We start from the raw sequence: 19,805 nt of genomic DNA, 5'->3' as shown, positions 1-19,805 counted from the left end.
GCCTATTAGCAGCTGGGGGTGGTGAGATGATGGATACTGAGGGTGGCTCATCCTGGGGAACGTGGAGCTCCCGTGGAAGATTTGATGAGATGATCTAATTAGCTCTGCAAACGGGCAGGTGTTTTGGGGCCGCTGTGTGATTTTCTACTTGATTGGCGAGCTGCAAGAGGGGCTGGAGAGGCAGGGGTCCCTCCGAGCAGGGCGCTGGGAAGGCTGCCACCCCCTCCCGTGCCGGGGTCCTCAAAAAGACACCAGGCAACGAGCGCGGAGTCGCAGGAATGAGCTGAGAGCCCGGCAGCGGGGAGGGTTTGGAAGGGAAGAGCTGCGTCTGGCTTATCAGAAAACCGAGAGGCGCCCCGCTTGCGGTGCGTGAGGGGCTGTGCGAGGAGAAAACGCGAAGAGGGGAGCGAAGGGCTGCCTTTCATCTGGCGGAGAGCGGCAGGAGGCGAGCCAGGCGCTGCGAGCCGGAGCCAGGCAATTTCCAGCGAGGTCGCAGGCACATGGTTCTGCTTCCGAGGGCGATTAGCGACTGGGACGCGCTCCCAAGGGCAGCGGTTGCCTCTCCATCCCTTGATGTCTCCGAAAGCGGGCCGGGAGCCCGCTGGGAAGAGAACCAAGATATTGGGGTGCGTGTGGTTAGACAGCCGTGGCCGGGAGGTCAGAGGAGAGCTCGGCTCGTCCTCCCAGCCCTTCCCTCCCCGCCATGCAAGCTGCAGATGTTTGATGACAGGAGCAGCACAAGGCTGGCAGGATGCAGGATCGGGCTCTGCTGCTTCGCTCCCAGCTCGGGAAGGCTCCGCTTCCCAAACGGAGCTCTCATCCCCTGTGGAGAAGGGAAAGGCCGTGCGCCGTGCGCCCTCCCGCTCGCCTTCCACATGCCCTTTTGCAGGGCCTGCCGTCGCTCTCCCGTCCAGGGAGTTTTAACTAATCGCGGGGAGTTTTCCAGCAAAGCCCTGGGAATATTTATATGTTTAGGAAACGGCGCTTTCACACACGCCGTTTTTTTGGCAAGGCTTCACTTCTGAGCAGCTGCCTGGGCTCGGGCAGCGCTGGAGGGAGAGCGGCGGCCGCGCGCGAGGCAAGGCGAAGCCGGCAGCTTTTATTGGCAAGCCCGGGGGCTCGTGCGGGAGGGGAAGAGCAGGCAGCCAGAGAGGGCTCAGTGCCTCCCAGCACCTCCAGGCCAATTTGTCCCTGGATATCCCTGTGAGCTGTGACCCTCGAGGTGCCCAGGAGCAGCTCGGGTTCCCCAGCACGTCTCCAGGCTCCAGCGTTCGGCTGTGCAGGATTTAGCAGGGGAATTTTCCTCCCGTAGGAGTTTTGGGACCCAGGCGATGCCTGCCCGTGGTCCAGCTCTGAGAGGGGTCAGGGCAGAGGGTCTGCCACCACCAGCGAGGTGGCACATCGGGGACTGTGCCGGTGGTGACGAGGGTTGTGTCGGCTGCTTTGGCCCGGCCGTGCGGCAATCGAAACCTCTGGGATAAACTCGCAGATACGATCGGTTCAAATATAGCCCCCTCGCCCCAGGATGCTTCACCCCGTGTATTTTTATCTCCCGTGGCCTGTGCGCGCTGGGGTGGATGCTCCCCGCACCTCCGGCCACCCCGTGCACTTGGCTTGCAGCGCGGGGCCCCGGCAAACAGGACGTGGAAGGTTCACGGGTCGGCCTGGCCCGGCGAGGAGGAGGATGTGCCATCAAAACAAGCCACGCTGGAGAGGAAGACAAACAAACACCGGCTTCCAGCGCGCCCGAGGGCGAGCAAGAGCCCCGGGGTTGGGGCTGGCGGGGCGGCGGGGCTGACGTCAGGGAGCGGGGGGTCAGCGCCCCCGGCTCATTGTTCCCTCCCGGGGCTGGGGTGAGCCGGGCGCCCGTCCCCATCCCGCAGGGGGCAGGGGCGCAGGTGGGTGCCCAAAGGGGCCACCGGCTCCCTCCTGCCCGGTGCCGCTGGGTGCAGCCCGGCACCTGCCTGCGCTCTGCCTGCCCGCACCGCGCTGCCTCTCCCTTTTAACGGGAGCTAAAAATAAGCCCGGGGAGAGGAGCAGCCGCCGTCTGCCCGCGGGTGACGGCAGCGGTGGGCCGCGCGCGGTGGGCAGGGCGGGGACGGCATCCATCCCGCAAACCCACGCCAGCCCCGTGCGGTGGGGCGGCGGCAGGGGAAGCGGCCTTTTGGCTCCTTCCAGCCAGGGATGGTTTTAATTAGCGCAAGGTAGCTGCGGCTCCGCAGCTGCCACCGGGCGAGAGCAAAGCTGGCGGCACGGGCGCGATGTGGGGCGCGGGGACGGGGCTCGGGCGCATGGTGCAGGGCACGGGGTGCTGCGTGGGGCTGGGAAGGGGCTGGTGGTGGCCACGGCTCTGCAAAAACCAGGCAGGCTGGGCTGGGAGCAGAGCTGGGAGCACGGGGTTGGCTCTTGGGATGATGCTTGGAAGCCCACGGGTGCAGCCAAACCTCGGCACCACGCTTGTCATCATGCAAAAACCGGCACCGAGGGGTGCACGGGGACAGAGCGCAGCATCCCACTGCCCAGGCGGTGGGCAGAGCAGCTTTTTGGGGTGAATGCGGGCACCCAGTGCTGCCTGGGGGCCGGCCGCTGCGTGGGCACCGGGCCCTCCCCACGTGTTTGCCGCGGAGGCACGTGGCGGGCGGCGGTGTGGCTTTATTTATTTCTTTGCTTAGGCACAAGCAGGTGAGGGGGGCTGCGGCCAAGGCGCGCTTTCTGGGCTGCCGCCGGCAACCACAGCCCGCTTACACAAGCAGTGAGTCAGTGGAGCTGCACGCTGCTAAAACCAGCCTGGCAACGGGCGCCCCGGGGCAGCGGGCTGCCCGAAATAGCGCCCAGACCGTGGGCAAGGAACAAACCCCCCCCCCTGCAGCGGGGCCGATTGCTCCATCTGCCCGTCCTGCCCCCTCCTTGGCATGATGGGGGCTTCCTCATCTGCTCTGCGCCGTGTTATGGCACGCTGTGATGTGCCGTACGATGCTCCGCCGTGCCGTGCCATGCCTCACCATGCCACGCAGTGCCACCGCGTGCCATCGTGCCATGTCGTGTGTCACCGCAACCAGGCGGAGGGGCCCAAAAGCCCCTCCGGTGCGGCAGCGGCCCCAGCCCGTGCGTGGGCACCGAGCGCGCGGGGGATGATTGATCTCGTGTCAGCCAGCGGTGGTTTGAGCCCGTGCCAGGCCCCAGCTCAAACGGCGGCATTGAAGGGGGAGAGCCCCTTCCCCCTCCGGAAAGCGGAGCGACTGCAGCGCCTTGTGAGGGGCGAGCCCCCCGCCCCAGCGGCCCCTGCCCCGCTGCCACGTGCTGGGGCTCTCGGCCCCGTGGCTGCTCCTGGCCCCGCATCCCGACCGAGCTCACCATGGCTGAATTAAGGGCAGATTTGGGAAAAGAAGGGGGCTGCTGTTGGGAGGATGCTGCGTGGGCATCGCCTGCCCTGGTGCTCGGTCGTGGCAGCTCCGTTCCCAGCCCCGCAGCTCAGGAGGTGGCAGCGGCACCTAGGAGCAAAGGACCATCTGGGGAGGAGAACAAGGTGGACTTTCATTTTGGCATTTGGGGAGCTGCTCCTTGCCTATCTGATGCCCCTGTGCTCTGTGCCAGTGGTGCCAGCAGCACCTGGGGCCGTTGTGCACCTAGGGGCACATCCTGCCCCCAAGGGCGCACGCCCCGGCAAAGCCAGAGCATTCCTGAGGCTGCCTGCTCCCTCTCGGCTCGGACCTTTGTGTACTATTTATCTGCGTGAGGAAACAGGGCCATTCATGTATTTCTCTGCCTATTTATACCTCTCCCTTTCCGTATTTAGTGTGTGCGCAGGCAGAGGGGGCAGCGTGCGCCGGGGCGACTGATGTTCTTGGCTCCAGCGCCGGCTGGAATTTCGTCCTGGAATGTCTCCTGAACCGCTCTGAAAACACGAATAAATCTCTGTGTGTTGTGTGTGTGTGTGTGTGTACACAAATATATAGACAACTTATAGACACCGGGCCCTGTGGGGCGTTTGTGAGCTTTGCTATTTAAAGGCACGAGGAGTTATAGGGCTCTCGGCGAGCCCAACACCTCTGTATCAAAGGGCTGCAGGGCGTTTTGCTAGCGGCCAGGTATTTGGGAGATATATGGCCCTTGCCCTGCCCTCTCCGGGGAGCTGGAGCTGCCCTGCTGGCAGCACACCCATTGCTCTGATCGCAGCCCGGGGCTGTGTTTCCTGGAGGTTTCCATCCCATGATTTCCCAGTGGCAGCCCCAGGGGGCTGGTTCCAGTTCCCCCAGTACCCCAGTGGGGTGCCCGGGGTGCAGCCGGGTGAGTTAGGGCACGGATTTGGGCTCTTTGGAAGCACTGCGTGGTTCAGGGCTCCTGGAGGGGCCGGGGTTGCCCCCTGAGCATCACCTGGTGCTCACGGCGCTCTGGGAAAGATGAGGATGAGCAAAGGGGACAATAGGCAGCGGGTTTTTGGGGTGCTCATCCGGGCATCTCCTTGGGAAGCGCTGGAGCAGCTGGTGCTCACGGCAGCCTGGGGAGATGAGGAGAAGCAGGAAAGGAGAAAACAGCAACTGGGTGCCAAAACTGGGTACCAAACAGGACGCGCACAGCCCGGGAGGGCATCTCCTTGGAAAGCGCTGGGGATGCTGGATGAGGCCCTGGCCAAAAGTCAGAACCCGGAGGGCTTCCCACCCTGGGGGTGACAACGGGAAGGGCGCAGAGGCTGGCGCGGGCTGGTGGGGCAGGATCAGGCCCCGTGTGGCACGGCAAAGCCCGGCAGTGCCGGGGGCGGCGGGGAGCAGGAGCGCTGTTTGGCCCTGCTCAGGCTAACGCCAGCTCCTTGCGTCCTGGGTGCTGAAAAAAAGGGCTATTTTTGGGCTCAGAATGCCCACGTTTGGTCTCCGGCCAAAGGAGATGTGTTTGTGGGTGGGGGAAATTTGAGCAAATTCCTGCCGTGAGCTCTGCACGTGTGCGCGCGCGTGCGGGTGTGCGTAGAGGGGAAATAGAGTTTTCCTTTTTAAAAAAGCACCACTTATTTTTATACAGAACTCCAGAAGGGCTGAACGTGGAAACTTGGCCTGTCAGCAGCTGTCACAGGGGAGCGGGTCCCTGCCTGAGTTTGGGGGGAAACCACAGCTGGGTGTTAATGGGACTGTTAATGAATTAATGTTGGCTGCCGTGTGCGGGGAGGGGGGAGCGCGGAGCCCTTCCCGGCACACGTGCTCCAGCCCGGTGCAGCTCCGCGCTCGGCACGGCTGCGCTTTGCCAGAAAGAGCCCCGGCTCTGGGAGCCATGTGCTCGGGCAGGTGGGACTCTCCCCGTGTGTCTTGGCTCTTCCAGTGCTCTGGATCGTGGAGAAATTTGGGGACGTGGCCCCATGGGGCGGAGAGGACCCCAAAGCGCGCAGCCGGTGTGGCTCTGTTACCCTTCGGCTGCTGGGCTCGGCTGTTCTTGGTGGTGTTGGCAATGCCTCGACTGAATCTTTAAGTCCATCTGAAGGAAAAGAAGGGGAAAGTGGAATTGCAGCTGGTTTATTTCTGGGCTGGGCAGCGGGTGCTGCGCCATCGGCACGGTGCCTGCAGCGATGCCGGCCGCTGCCCGGCGCTGCTCTCCGCAGCCCTCCAGGGGTTGTTCCTCTTGCTAATCTCCCCCAAAATATGGAGGAGCACCCATGGGGAGGTGAGAGCCCAGCTGTGGGGCTCAAAGCTGTGTTTGCACAGCTTGCACACCTGGTCTGACCCCGTTAAGTAGAGGTGCCCATGCCCGGGTAGAGTCGAAGACGCCCAAGGGGCCATGGGGTGCACAGGACCAGCAGCTGAGGGTGCTGCTATGGATGGAGGCTCGGATTAATTAATTAAGATCGAGGCTGTGTGTGCTGGGAGGAAGGCTGGAAGAGCCCGAGCTTTTGGGGACTCTGCTTGCTGCAACATCTACAGCCCGCTGCTAGACCCAGCCCATGGGCTGGGGACCTGGGATCCACTGGGACCTGCCCCCTGGGCACGTAAAGGGCCCCCAAAGGTGCCCAGAGCCCAACCTGGAGGGGCTCTGAGGCTCCCCTGTGCCTGGCCACGGGCTCCCAGGGCCCGGCTCAACCTCTGCCTTCCCAGCCCCATCCCAGACAGACGGATATCCCAAAACCCACTGGCCGCAGAGCCTGCCCCAGGGGCCCCCGCTTTCGGTCCCTCCGTCTGAATGGGGTGGTGTGCGTGTGCCCAGACTGTCCCCTTCTGTGACTGTAGGGTACACATGGCTAAATATACGTCTGTGCAGATACAGGAACTCAGAGGGGCTGAGGGATGCTCCCTTTCTATACCTCTTTTCATGGGGAGAGCTAATGAGATTCATGTCATTAAAGGGGCTGATGTTTTGTGGGATGGGAGCCTTTTAAACGGGATGTGTCCTGGCTTAGTCATGGCAAATATTTACCAAAAAGAAAAAAAAAAAGGGAAAGAAAAAAAAAAAAAAAAAAAGGGACTTGCCATATAAAATTAGAGTTCTGAAAATAGTATTCAGAGCAAGTGAGAGAGAGGAACCTAAAACAGAAAATACAGCCCAGTCTGTTCAGGAGTCAGGGGAAAAAGAGAGAGAGAAGGGAAAAAAAAAAAAAAAAAAAGCCAGAGATAAAACGAGAGAAACCTCGGCAGTAAAAACAGCATCTTGGTAAATAGACTATTAAAAAAAGTTCTGACCTGCTTTATGGCTTTCTTGGCTGCCGTTCAGCTGTGCTGCCCTGGCCGGCACGGAGGGAAGGTAGCAGGAGCCGGCGTCTGTGTGGATGCTCAGAGCCCTGGGACGCGGGGCGTTAAATTTAGCCACATAATGATGGCCCTGAGGAGGCAGCCTTTTGTAGCCACGCTGTAATTACCGCCTGGCTTATAAATTTTATTTTGCTTATTATGTTTCCTCCTCCTCCGCTGGGGAAGGGGTGTGGGGGGGGGCTCCCACAGCCCCATGGAGCTGTCTGGGGAGCGAGGGGGACGGAGAGGGTCCCCGTACCCTTTCCTGCTCCTGGTTCTGGTAACGGGCTCGCCCTGCATTTGGGATTTTGGGGAGATAACCCCATGCTGGTAGGGTCCCCCGTGGCCATCCCGGCCTCCCCGAGCCTCAGCACGGGCAGTGGGAAAGGTGGAAAGGGCGAAGATTGGCCCCGGCCCCCTCCTCCTCCGGCCACCGTGCTGGGATGGGAGCCGGTGCAAGTGGGGGGCAGCTTCAGGCCGGGCAAGAACGTGCCAGAGAAGGTCTGGCCCCCCTCTTGTTTTCCCAAAACAAAGGAAGCAGCCTTGCATTGCTGGAAGTCGCGTGCTCGGGCTGTGCTGCCTTGTTATCATCCGATAACCCGGCGACCCAGGGGCTGCCCTGCTCCTCACCCGCCGGGCTCGCGCTACGGGATGCGAACAGCTTCCGCACGAGCTGCCCTTCGCGGGGGGACGTTTTCCTCTCTCCGGGTGGGGAGGCAGCAGGGGGGGCGCCGTGATGGCCCCGGCTGCCCCGGGCTCGCCCTACGATAGCCCCGGCCCCAGGCACCGCTGTCGGTGCAGGTGAAGGCGGAGGGCAGCAGAAGAAACCCAAGGGTGGTGGCAGGTGCCTCGATGTGCATGGTGGGTGCCACCCCATAGGAGATGTGGGGCTCTGCTGCCTCCTGCTTCGCCCCGTGGAGCTTCCCCGCTGTCCCTGTCAACCCCACGGGGTTGGGATCAGGATCCATCCCATCACCCTGGGGATTTTGGGGCGGCTGGTGTCGTGAGGAGGGGGCTGGCTGGAGGCACTCCGAGCCCCGTGGCCGAGCCGTGCTGCTGGGCAGGGTGTGGGGTCCCTGAGGAACCCGTGATGCTTCTGGGGAGGGGAGCCTCGCAAACCACCAAAGAGCCGGGAGCAGTGCCTGCTCTCCCTGCCAGCTCTGCCTTTTCTCCCAAACTCACGCCCTGGGGCCAAGGCACCGTGGGGAGCTTGGTGGTTGGGGTGCCCAGCGGAGCCGCCTCATCCCAAAGCAGCCCCGTTCTCCTTCCCCGTCCTATAAGGGCTCTGTTCAGCGCCAGGGTGACCCCAGGCAACCTCCATCCCTGGCTCAAGCGCCCGTTTCAGGGCAGGTGGAACAATACTAAATCAGCTCCTTTGAAGCCTCCCGGCCCGCAGCCCCACGGGCGTGCTGCTCCCCGTCCCTCCCTCGGCAGCTGTGGGCACGCCGGGGGCTTGGCGCCGGGCGCCAGGGCTTCAGCACCGAGGTGGTCGCGGGGGTGGCTTGGGAGCCCGGGTGGGGAGACAAAGCGCCCTTTGAGCCCTGGGAAGAGGTGTGCGTGTGGAGGTTAGTGCCCTCGGCCCCGGGGGGAAAAGAGGAGAGCAGAGGCGAGCAGGGCTGGCAGCATCCATCCCCGCCGAGCAGCGGTGCGCAGGAGGCTCCCGCCTTTCCGTCCCGGGGTGTCTGCGTACGTCACGCGTGCGTCTTACTCATCAGGGTGTTTTTCTTTCCTTCTTCTTGGGTCTTTCCCCCTCCGCCGCCCCCGTGATGGATCTATAATGCTTACGGCTTTTTTTTTTTTCTTTTTCTCTTTTTTTTTTTTTTTCGATCGCCAATTTGGGACGTCGCAGGCTCCCTCGGAAAATAAGCTGTATTTTTAGTGCCTGCCCGCCAGGCCGCCGAGCCCGCCTGCCCCTGCTCATCGCTTACTCACTATTTGTTTAAACTTTGCTGCTTCTCCCCCGCTGCCGCGTCCACTGCGCCCTGCCACTGCCAGCGGGCCCCGGGGGCGGCCGGCGGCGCGCAAGGAGCTGAGCGGCACGGGCGGGAGCGCGCCGAGCTTGGAAAGGGGCAAAAAGGCAGCTCCAATCTGGCCTTTATTGAGGTCTGGGCTCGGGGAGCGCTGGAGCAGCCTGCCCTGTAATCAGCCAGCCACCAGAGCTGGCCAGCCTTGTAATAAAGCAGCTCTATATTTATTTGTTCTGTTTATACCCTGCTCTGTAATAAGTTGGGAGCCCTCCCCAGCCCCCTTTTTTTATTTTATTTTTTTTCCTTCGGGAAGCTCCTCTGGGTCTCCAAAGGGATCAGCCACCCCGCTCGCAGAGGATGCTCCAACCCCGTGCCCACCACCCCATCCTCTCCCCAGCATCCCATTCCCATCCCCTCGTCCCCCCTCTCTCCCCGTGCCTCTTCCAGAGCCCCACGTCCCCTCCCCATCCCCGCAGCCCCCCTGCCCACCTCCCCCCGCCGCTATTTCAACCCTGGGCCTTTTAAAAATGCGTCCATTAAAGGCAGCTCAGTCGCCCTTTTGCCGGCGAGGCTGGAACACTGACAGCCTGTTCGCCCGCGTGTCTGTAATTAAGCTCAATCTCGGGGTGAATACAACAATGTGACTGCACAGAATAATTCCTGGAGATCCTGACGCCGAGGAGGAGTGTGGCCTGTGAGCGGCCCATTCACGCCTGGATTTCTATAAATACTTTACTATGTGGCACTAAGAAAAACTTCAAGCCCTCCCCCTACCCCCCCCCTTCTTCTTTTTTTTTATTTTTTTTTTTATTTTTATTAGTGCTACATAATATAGGAATTGTGCGACTAGAAGGTTCCCCCTGTGCCTGCCCGGGGTTCACAGGCCTGGGTGTGACCTCGCGCTGCACCGGCTGGGTGCAGGAGCCGTGCCCAGGGACCGCTGCGTTGTGGCCACCGTGGCCACCGACCTCACCAGGGGGCCACAAGTGGCCCGGGGCACCCCCAGCTCGGAGCTGGGGGCTTGGAGCCCAAAGGAGGCAGGCTGGTGGCATTTGTGTCCTCATCACGCTGCTGGGAAGGGGGTGCCTGGGTGCCAGCGAGCTGCGGGGAGGTGGCTGATGGTAAATCCACCCATGCTGCGTGTCCCCCGCGCGATGCAGCCGGGTTCTGCCACTGGCTCTGGGGACGCAGGGTGCACGGCGTGTGACAGGGACGCGGCAGATGGCGCCCTGCCATCGCCTAGCACGAGGCTGGTGGCCTGCAGAGCTGCTTGCGTGGGGCTGCAGGGTGGCTTCTGGGCTGCATCTGCATCCCCGTGCTGCATTTGCATCCCTGTGTTGCCCCTTTGCATCCGTGCGCTGCGTCTCCGCATCCGTGTGCTGCGTTTCCACATCTGAGCGCTGCGCCTGCATGCACGTGCTGCATTTCTGCACCCATGCGCTGCATCTCTGTGTCCCAGGCACTGCAGCCCTGCTGCCCCTGCCCCTGCTTCGCCCCGGCTGCAGCCTCCGTGGCGGGGATGCTCCCGAGCAGCAGGGCAGATGCCAGCGCTGTGCCGTGCGGAGGCGCTTTGTGCCCATCAGCAGCGCAGCCAGAGGCACGTTGCAGCTGTCACGCAGTGGGGTGAAAGGGGAGCTTTCCCCCATCGCTGAGCATCAGCCCTTGTCCCCTGAGACGCTGCCTGTCCCCTGCTGGTGTGGGTTTGGAGCAGGGACGTGCCTGGGGCAAGGGACGAAGGAGCAGAGCCAGCGGGGTGCTGCCCGGTGCTGCGCAGGGAGCAAATATCAGCGGTGACAGCAACCTGCCACGGCTCAGCTGCTCCCGTGATTTATTGCTTAATCCCTGGCAAGGCTCGCTGTTTGCCTATTTATTTATCATCTTGCTGCGAAGCCTGTTGATATTTGGCGTTTTTGTATCCCCACCGCGGAGCCCATTGTGCATCTCCCCTCTCCAGCCTGCCCCGCACCCTTCAGCGAGGCTCTGGGGTGCTGGGGAGTCCTGGCGAGGGGCTGTGTCCCCGCAGCGAGGTCCCCGTGTCCCGGTGGCACCCCGAGGTGCAGGTGGCCATGCCCCACGGAGCTGTGCCCCAGCCGGAGCCGTGGGACCCTTCCCCTGGCTCCGGGCAGCGCCGGCCCGTCTGCAGGCTCCTGGGGGCTGCTGCCCTCTCTGCCTCTCACCGGGGCGTGTTTACGGCTCGCAGGGAGCCGGCCTGCCCCGATTCCCCCCCCCGTGCCCCTCATTTCATACATCCACATATATCCATACAGCATTTGATACCGGTTTTTATGGGCATTTCCATACGTTTTACAGACACAGCCATTACAGAGCCCGGTTTCACCCGAGAAACCTCAGGGGAGCAGCGCACTGAATCGCCTTAGTCTTGGCCCCAGAACAAGGCTCTCTTCTCTCCCTCACCGGGGCTGCCGCTATCAGCGCGGGGAAGCGTGGCAGCCCCGGGCCCTGCTTTTGGTTCCCTGAGTCCCCCAGCTTCACGCTGTGCCGAGGAATTTTCCACCAGCTGGGTGAAGCCCTCTTTGCTCTCCCTGCCTGGTGCCGCGGGGACCTGTCCTTGCTGCACGCCCGTCCTCGGCACAGCCATGGCATCGTCCTGCCCGGCTCTGCCCGCGAGCAGCGCCCTGCCTCTCCTATTAATAGCAGCTCCCCTCGCCCCTTCCCAAATCTGCCGGGAGCCCGGGGCCCGTCCCACTCTGTTTTCCTCAGCAGGTCCCGAAAGCAGGAACCATTTGTGGCTTCCCCGGCCGGCGCGTCTCAGCTTGGCCTCCAGCGGGTGTTATTTTCTCTGCTGTTTACTGTTCTTCTGTGGGCTGTCAGGTTTCCGCACCGGGGGAAGGCTTGTAAATGGGGTTGGGGGGGCGGCGAGTCCGCACGGAGGGGCTACGGGCAAAGGAGGGGGGCGCAAGGAGCACAGACATGGCCTTTATCGCAGCCTAGGGGCTGTGTGGCTCATAAATCCGCCCCAGGCAGATAGGGGATAAATCATCCCCGCTCGGGCATCGGTGGTTACCCATGGTTAGAAATTAACTTTGTGTTGGATGGGTCCCAGGCTGTGGGATGGGAAGGGGAGGCTGCTCCGGGCACTGTGCCTCCTGCCCGGCCCCCGGGGCCAGGCTGCAGCCACGGGGGGCAATTAGAGCCCCAGCTGATGAAGCCAGAGGATGCTGCGGCCAAACCTGTGCTGCAGGCACTCACGCCAAGCGGCACCAAAGCCCCCAGACCCTATTTCCCATCCCCTCTCCAGCTCCCTGTTCTCCCATCCTGGTGGCTCCATGAGCATCCCCAAATCTCCCCGCGGCACCAGGACGTCCTGGGGGGCTCCGACGAGCGCGCCCACCTCTGGTCCTTCTGCTCAGCCCCCTGGGGTCCTGCTGTGCCCACCGAGGGGGATGAGGGGAAGGGCTGCGTGTGGGGACAGCCCTCCCACTCCAGCAGCAGCCAGCTCGGCTGGGCTCGCCCCTGGCCCGCTCCCTAATAGCTCCCCAGCTTTCCTTTCTAACGAGGCTCTAATTGGAAGCCGCTTGCGCTTCCCTTCCCCTCTCCTCAGAGCTCTCCAGTCCCAGCGCTGCAGGGCGATTAGGCTGAGGTTTGGGTTTTTTGTGTGTGTTTTTTTTTTTTTTAATATGGCAGAATTATTTTGGAAGGGCCAGGATCGTTACATGACGGGCTTCTTGAAAAACCCCAGGCTTCGCCTTTCAGACGGGGCCTTTTCAAGTGGTTTTGCACAGTACACGTCTCTGGGCAGCGACCGTCTCGAACAGTTACTGTTAATTATAGATGCCTCTTTCCCGCTCGCCCATTACTCAAAGGATTTTTGTGTGTTTTAACAGTGTTTTACATCAGCCTGAATAAGACTCTATTCACTGTTTCCGAGAGCTGGAGCTCGGGCATCCCCTGCTGCATGTGCCGGGCTCTCCCCTCCCTCTCGTCCTGCCCCCCTCATTTCTCAGCTCCCCGGCTTCCTTCCCAGGGGCTCAAAACCCAACTCTGCTTCCCAGGGGCAGCTCTGCTCCAGCGCCCCGCTGGCCCCATAGCTGTGGGGCCACCGAGCTGGCTCCGTTGGGCACCTCGATACCTGGTGCCAACGTCACCGTCGCAGGGAGGGCTCTGCCACCCGGCACAGCGCCCTGGGAGAGGGGGCAGCACCCGGGCAGACCCCCAAATGGGGGGGGGACACGGTCTGGGTACCTCAGCAGCCCTCGTCTCCTCCAGCTCGGCATATAGGGCGCTGTGGTCAGGCCCATTTATAAAGCTGGTAAATATATCGGCAGAGTTTGTGTCCCCTCCAAAGGTCAATATTTGTGCAGAGTTTAATTTTAACTTAACAAGCAGTTGTTTGCAGAGGCTGCCCTGTTTGTGTGTGCGTGTGTGTGTGTGCGTGTGTGTGTGTTTTCCTTGTGTGCTTCCCCGCGGATCGATGCTTGGCGGGGAGGCGTGCAAGGGGCGTGCGTGCACCCGCGCACGGCGCACGGGGAGGCTCCGGGCTGGGGGAGAGCAGCTCACGGGCACTCTGTGGGGACAGGGGCTGTGGCCAGGGCTATAAATGCAACCCACAGACCTCTGCTGGAGGTGGCGGCGGGCAAAAATGTGCCCCGTGTGGCTCTCGGCACGGCAGCAGATGGGGACGGTGGCTTCCCAGCCTGTCCTGCCCGGTGCCGCAGGCTCGGTGCAGCTGGGCAGCCGCACGGCCCCTGGCCTTCCCCTCGCCGGCCCCTCGTGAGCCCCTGTGGCTTTTGTGGCTCTCGCCCATTTTTCTGGCAGCCCTGAGCTGAGCGCGTCGGTCAGGCCGGCACTGGCTTCGCGCAGGGCTCGGGGTCCCAGCACTGCTCCCATGCTCCAAAAAAAAAAGGCAGGGAGCTTGTGTTCCTGCCCTTCTAGCCAAAATCTGGTGCCACGAAGCTGTCTGCGTGTCCCCAGCTGGGACCAGCAGGGCTTGGGGAAAGGCTGTGTGTCTCCCCCTCTCACCTCTCAACCCCTCGGCACCCACGATTTTGGGGCAGGAAAGGGGGGACATGGCCGGGAGAGGCAGCAGGGCCGGGAGGGAGCTGCTGGGGCTCTGTGTTTTGCAGCCCGCCTTGTGGGCGCTGAGGTTTGGTTTCCTCCTTTCTGCTCTTTTCCTCTTCCTCGCCAGGCCCCGGGGCTGCCAACCTCGAAGGGAGAGCGGGCTGCGAGGGACGGGGCAGGGGTAAACACGGGGCTGGGGCCGGCCAGGCGGTGGGTGACGGAGGTGAGCTCATGCCCTGACGTCAGCCCTGTGGCTTTGGGGACAGCCGTGGTTAGGCTGCCCAAGGAGGGGCGGCTGTTTTCCTGCAGCTCCGCCGCGCGCTGCCGGTGCCCGTCCCTAACTTATAAACCTTAATGGCCGGTTTAAGAGGTTCCTGCCATGGGCACCTTGTTGCCACTTTTAGGTTGTTAATTTGGAAACTTTCCCTTCTGTGGTCGGGGGAGGAAGGACTCGGGTCCGCTTTGGGGCCGGTCGTCAGGACTCGCGGGTGCCGAGGAGACGGTCCGGGAGGGCTCTGTTCCCGGCACCGGTGCTGGGTTCTGGGATGAGCACCGGGGTGGGCTGCTGGCCCCCCGTGTCCCCGTGCAAGCTGCTGTGGCCGTGCCGCGGGTCCCCGGCTGGGTCCCAGGTGCAGCAGGGAGAGCCCTCCTGAGAGCATCTGAGCTCCTAGGTGGCACTTTGCAGGCCTTGCGGTGGCTCCTGGGAGCCGCAAGGCAGAGAGGACAGCTGGCTTGGCAGAATTTGCACCCCGGGGATTGAGGTCCCCCGCGGTGGGCACCCGGAGAGTTATAAATAACGCACGGAGCCGGAGGAGCAGAGCCGGAGGAGCAGAGGAGTGGCCCTGGTTTACCAGGGCGTTCATAGCAGGGCTTTCAAGTGGTTCCCATGCATCTTCCCCGCCAGCCGTTTGCACATCTGCTCTCCTGGGGGGGCCGCAGGGCGTGCCGGCGGGGAGGTGGGCAGCGCTCAGCCCGCGGGCAGCCCCCGGTGCGGTGCCACGTGCGCGCCGGCATCGTGCCGCTCGCCAGCCCCAAAGCAGCCCTGCCTCTGCCAGCCCTGTAATTGATTCCTGCTCTCCTGCTTGGGCTGGGGCCGTGGATGTGCAGGCATCCGCTTTTGGAGCCGTATTTTGAGTTTTGAGGCGTTCGGAGAGGTTCTTCTCCCAGCCTTGGCTCATGGGATCTGGGGGGGACCTTTGCCTTGCCCAGCTGGCAAAGATCAGGGCCATGGGGAAGGTGGGGTTTGGAGCTGTGGAGGAGGACTTCCTAGCCTGGCACTTGGTAGGAGATAGTAAATGCCGTGGCACGTTAAGGATAAGGTTAAAGATAAACCAGTCATTAGGCTGGAAGGTGGGGATGGCGGGGAGAGGCACCCAAGCACGGGGAGCTGCGAGCAGGCGCCCTGGATGCTCCCCACGGCCCTGTTCTGCAGCGCTGCTGCTGACAAATAACGCTGCACGGAACGAAAATCAGGGGAGAAAACCAGCTGAAAATGGCAAGGCTTTTAAAAAATAGAGATATTTGGGCAACCAGCACGGTTTTGCTGTCCGGAGATGGCGGGGGCAAGGCAATGCGGAGCGCAGAGAGCGCGGAGCGGGCAGGGGCCGGAGAGCAGGGATGGGAATGGGGTCGAGAACAGAAAGCACGGAGCCTCGGCAGCCCCGGGCACCGGGACGAGCCGGGAGAGAGGAGCAGGGAGGAAACGTCCGCGCGGCAGGAGGAAGAAAGGCTGGCAGCGCTCCAGGCCTGATGCCGGGGTGGGTGTGATTTCCTCCGCGCTCCTTTCATGCGTCGCGAGCATTGCGCAGCAGAAGGATGCTGCTGGCCCGGGGCTGAAAGTCTGGGTCCCCTGGTGGCTAAGAGGAGTGGGGACATGCTCAGGGACCCGGCTCACATCTCCCCAAACCCCATTGTGCCCCTCGACAGCCCCGCCGGGTCCCCATCCCTCTCCCGGAGGGCGAAGGTGCCCTGACAGGCTGTTTTATTAGCAGCAGGTGCCTGAAACCCAAGCCGCGGCCCCGCGCTCCCTCCTCTCACCTGGGGATGAACCCGGGCGGGGGGCACGGCTGCACGGGGCCAGCTCCCCCCGGCCGGGAAGGGTTCCCCCCAGGAAGCAGAGCGGTGCCGGCAGCCTGACGGGCTGCTCCTGCCGCGGGCGACAGGCGCATAATGCGTGATTTCACAGCAGCACCGTGCCGGGCTCGCCTGGGGCCACGATCTCCCCCGCTCCCGGCTCTGTCAGCTGGGATTAGGGGCAAGATTTAGGCTGAGAGCCCTTTGCTGCCGGCTGGATCGATGCCGGGGATGCGAAAGCCCAGCCCAGCACCTGCGGCGCGCGGCAGGACCAGCACAGCCCTGTCCTCTCCCAGCATCGCTTCCTGCTCGTCTCCCTGGACCCTGGCTCTCTTGGCTGGGCTCCTGCAGCTTTGCCTAAGTTTACGGCGGGCTGGAATGCAGGGCTGCTGCTGGCCTCCCTCCAGCCTAAACATCCCCACCCCGTTGTGCGACACGAGCTGATAAGGGCGAGCGCTGCGAGCGGGCAGGTATCTCGTGCCCAGCCCGCGACCTTACAGCCACACGGCCTTGGAGGCTGGCATTTATCTCCCGCGTGCGCGCCGTCTCCCGGCCCCGAGAAATGTTCTCAGCATCCCCAGAGCTTTCGCTCCGGGCCAAACCCACACGCACGTTGCCCGAGACCGACTCCGAACAGGCTCCTTTGATGAGCGGGGCTTAAATATATATTTGGCATTCCAGCGGCAGCGTGCCGAGCGCGGCCCAGGGTGTGAAAGTGTTTGCTTGACAAACTCCGGGGGCTCTCGCCTCTCTGCTGGCCCCGGGGACTCGCCGGAGAGAAATGTCAAGGAATTTTTCACCTCGCTGCTTCGTTTGGTGTTTTTATTTTGTTTTCCTGCCGGGAGTGCATTTTTAGCTCCAGCGAGCGGTGCCTGATTGGCAGCCCCAGAGCCTGAGCCCCTCCTTCACCGGGACAGGTACAGAGGGGGGCAAACAGCACCCCTTGGTCCTGCTGGGGACAGGGGACGGCCCCACGAGCCTGCCGCTGACCGGGGGCTGCTGTCACCTCCCTGCTGGCCCCGGCCCATCCACGGGCACCGTGCTGGGTGTGGGCACTGGCAGGAGGTGCCCCACAGCCTTCTCCAAGGTCCACGGTGCTGGAGGAGGGGGCTGAGATGTCCCACATGGGGAGGAGGAGGAGGAGGAGGAGGAAGGCAGAGCCTCCCCTGCCCATCCGGGGCCCTGCAGCTCTGGGAAATGGGGAGGGGGCTGGCAGCAGATTCGGTTTCAGAGCCCGTGGCTGCGGTGCCCGCCGCAGCGGGTCGGGATCCTGGGCGGCTCTCGGGGAGTCTGTGTCTGTGTGTTCCCAGCTGTCCCTGGCGTAATCCCTCCCGAAAGAGAATCCCCTGCCCTGCTGCATCCCCCTGGTCTGCCAGCAGCGCTGCCTGGCCCTAAATCATCCGCTGCTCCCAGCCTGAGGGATGCTTCCGCCATGGAAATGGGGGTGCTGCCCCCCAGGACAGAGCAGAGGGAGGGTCTGGCCTCTGTGGGGCAGGGCTTGGGGCCCCCAGGGACTGTGTGTGAGAGATTGGGATGCCGGGAGGCTATGGGGTGAGTTTTGGTGCTCTGGGGACTGCAGAACAGGAATCGGTACCCAGAGGGATTTGGGAGCAGGGCTTGGGATGCTGGGGTCTGTGGGGCTGAGATTTGGGTACGGGGGGACTGCAGAGCCCCCGAGGGCTGTGGGGCAGGGGGCAGGCTCTGTCCCTGGGGGAAAATCGGGCTTGGCTCGGGCTCCCCGAGGTTTCCTTCCCGGCCCAGTGAAGAATTGCTGGCTTGTCTGGCGGAGCGCGGGCCCGTGGATTTCCTGGGCAGCGAGTCCCTTTCATGTGGCCGCTCGCAAACTCTCATGACATCACCGGGGGCTGCTCCTCCCGGAGACAAACCCCGTGCTTTTTAGGGGTTTACCGCCCCCTCTACCCACCCCCCTTCGCCCCGGCCTGTGTGTTTTGGCCAGGGGGGGACCCGGGGAACCACGTCCAAGAACGGCCGCTCTGGCACGGAGACGGCACGCGGGGCCGGCGGGCAGGGGGAGGGCAGCGCGTCCCCCTCGCTGAATAAACATGGGCTGGCCGGGGCTGGAGGGGGCTTTTCCAGGCTGGACCACACCCCGGGGGGCTATTTTTTGCCATGAATGAAGGGGCTGTGTGCTGGCCGGGCAGCCTGGCCTCCTGCCGCTGCGCCGAGAGCGAGCCCGACACTCAATCCTGCTGCCTGGCCGGGGACCAACATCTGCACTGAGCAGCTGGGCACCGCGGGGACACCTGGGCACCGCGGGGACACCTGGGCACCACGGGGACACCCAGGCACCTGCACGGCTCCGCGCTGCCCCTGGGGACACACGGGCACTGTCCCCACCTGTAGGGGCATCGCCTTCCAGCCCCAGGTGGTCACCATGCAGAAGGGGCACCTTCCTCACCAGGGCACTGTCTGGAGGGGACACCTGTCCCCTTGTCCCCCCCAGGCCCCGTGGTGCCGTGCCGGGCACGCTGCTGGCTGCACAGAAGGGAAATTGAGGCTGCCACCAGGCAGGGGGAGGTGGCAGTGACTCAGTGGCGGTGCCAGCAGCGGTGCCAGGGCTGCCGGGGCGCGCCAGACCCAGTCCTGCCGGCCCTGTGCACCCGGTGAGCCGCCTGAGTCAGCCCGGGGGATTTGCCCTGCTGCTCCCCCTGCGTTTCCTGCTGCGGTTTCGGGTGAGGACGGGGCAGCGTCCCCAGGGGGTGCCCCTCTGGCCGGGTGCGCCCGCACCTGGGAGGAACTGCGAAGCCACCGGGGCAGGGCGGCCCCTGCCTGCAGCTCAGCCCGGTCCCGAACGCGCCCAGATTCCCCCCAAAGCCCCTAATCTCACTTGGCTCAGCCCCAGGCTGCTTCCTCTCCGAGCCCTGCTATCACACCTAATCCCCTGCGTGCCGAGTTCGGGGCCACGCTGGGTGCAAGGTCCCCTTGGGTCCCCCTCGCCACCCCCAGGTTTGGCTTTCCAAGGGGTCCGGGGGCTGCTGTGCCCGTCCCCCTGCTGCTGGCACCGAGCTGTGGCTGTGCTCCCCCTGCCCCATGCTCCCAGCTCCTTGGCCAGCCTCGCAGCCCCCAGGGGAGCTGTGAGTGTTTGTTGCCTGTCTTTGCCGGGTGGAGCTGGGGTGCAGGATCCCACCCGTGGCCGTCCCTTATCGCCGTGTGGCACCCATGTGATTCATCAGGTGTGGCTCCGTTTCCATCACCCCACTTTGCAGGAAGTTTCCTGGCCGGCCCCCCCATGCGCCCTGAGCAACAACAAGGCAGGATGAGCTGGCCAGCCTTCCTGAGAAACCCTACAATAACAAACCAGCGCAGTGTGTCCAGCTTTCCTGGACAGACAATAATAAACCGGCGTGAGCTGGCATGCTTCGCCGAGGAACTCTACCATAATAAGCCCGGCTGATGTGTCCAAATTTGTTGAGCAACCCTCCGGCAACAAGCTGGCGCGAGCCACCCGAGAGAGGGGTCCCTGAGCTGTTCCCCCTGGGAAAAGCTGGGGGTGCCCGGCCAGCAGCTCTCCATGCGTCCTGCATCGAGCCCTCCCAAATCCTCGTGCCTCGCCAGGACCTGATTTAGGCACCTCCTTGCCAGGCAAGCACCCAACTCACGGGCTGGGTGCCCCTGGTGCACACCGTGGCTCCTCTCCGAGCAGAGCGCAGCGTCGTGCCGCTTGGGGAGGAGCTGCAGCAGTGCCTATACCCTACTCCTGCGCTGCCACCAACCCTCCTTTTCTCCCAAATTTGTCCCTGGGAGCTGGAAGAGCAGCGGGAGGGCAGGGCAGGGGCAGGACCCCCGGCATCCCCGCGGCCAGCCCAGCGCGGCGGCGGTGGCACAATGCGGAGCCCCCTGCGCGCAGGGTCTGCGAGAAAGGCTGTAACCCAAGCCGTGAAAGCAGCACGAGAGGGGGAAAGAAAAGGGTATTGAGCGGCGGGCTGCTGCGGTCGCCGGCCAGCATAGACCGCCGGTTGTTAAGCGGGTGCCTCGCTTGCAAAGGCTGCCTTGATGAAGTGTGAGCCGGCACTTACGGAGG

The 19,805-nt window shown here is 63.4% G+C and overlaps 1 protein-coding gene across 2 annotated transcripts in view; it reads left to right on the top strand.

Annotated features, from left to right (window-relative positions):
* NHEJ1 (non-homologous end joining factor 1) overlaps positions 1 to 19,805 on the top strand; it is a 28,702-nt gene that overhangs the window by 4,173 nt on the left and 4,724 nt on the right. The window contains exon 6 of one of the 2 annotated variants that reach the window (XM_072040671.1): positions 6,119 to 6,370. The exons of the other annotated variant lie outside the window; for it this stretch is intronic. Within the exon in view, the coding sequence (XP_071896772.1) occupies positions 6,119 to 6,355 (237 nt within the window). The 3' untranslated portion in view covers positions 6,356 to 6,370. Of the gene's footprint in view, positions 1 to 6,118; positions 6,371 to 19,805 lie in introns of those variants that run through there. 2 annotated transcript variants of the gene reach the window in all.

This window comes from Anas platyrhynchos, chromosome 7, assembly GCF_047663525.1.
Source record: "Anas platyrhynchos isolate ZD024472 breed Pekin duck chromosome 7, IASCAAS_PekinDuck_T2T, whole genome shotgun sequence".
In the NCBI taxonomy this organism is placed as follows: Eukaryota; Metazoa; Chordata; class Aves; order Anseriformes; family Anatidae; genus Anas; species Anas platyrhynchos.
This window is presented reverse-complemented; position numbering and strand designations above follow the sequence as displayed.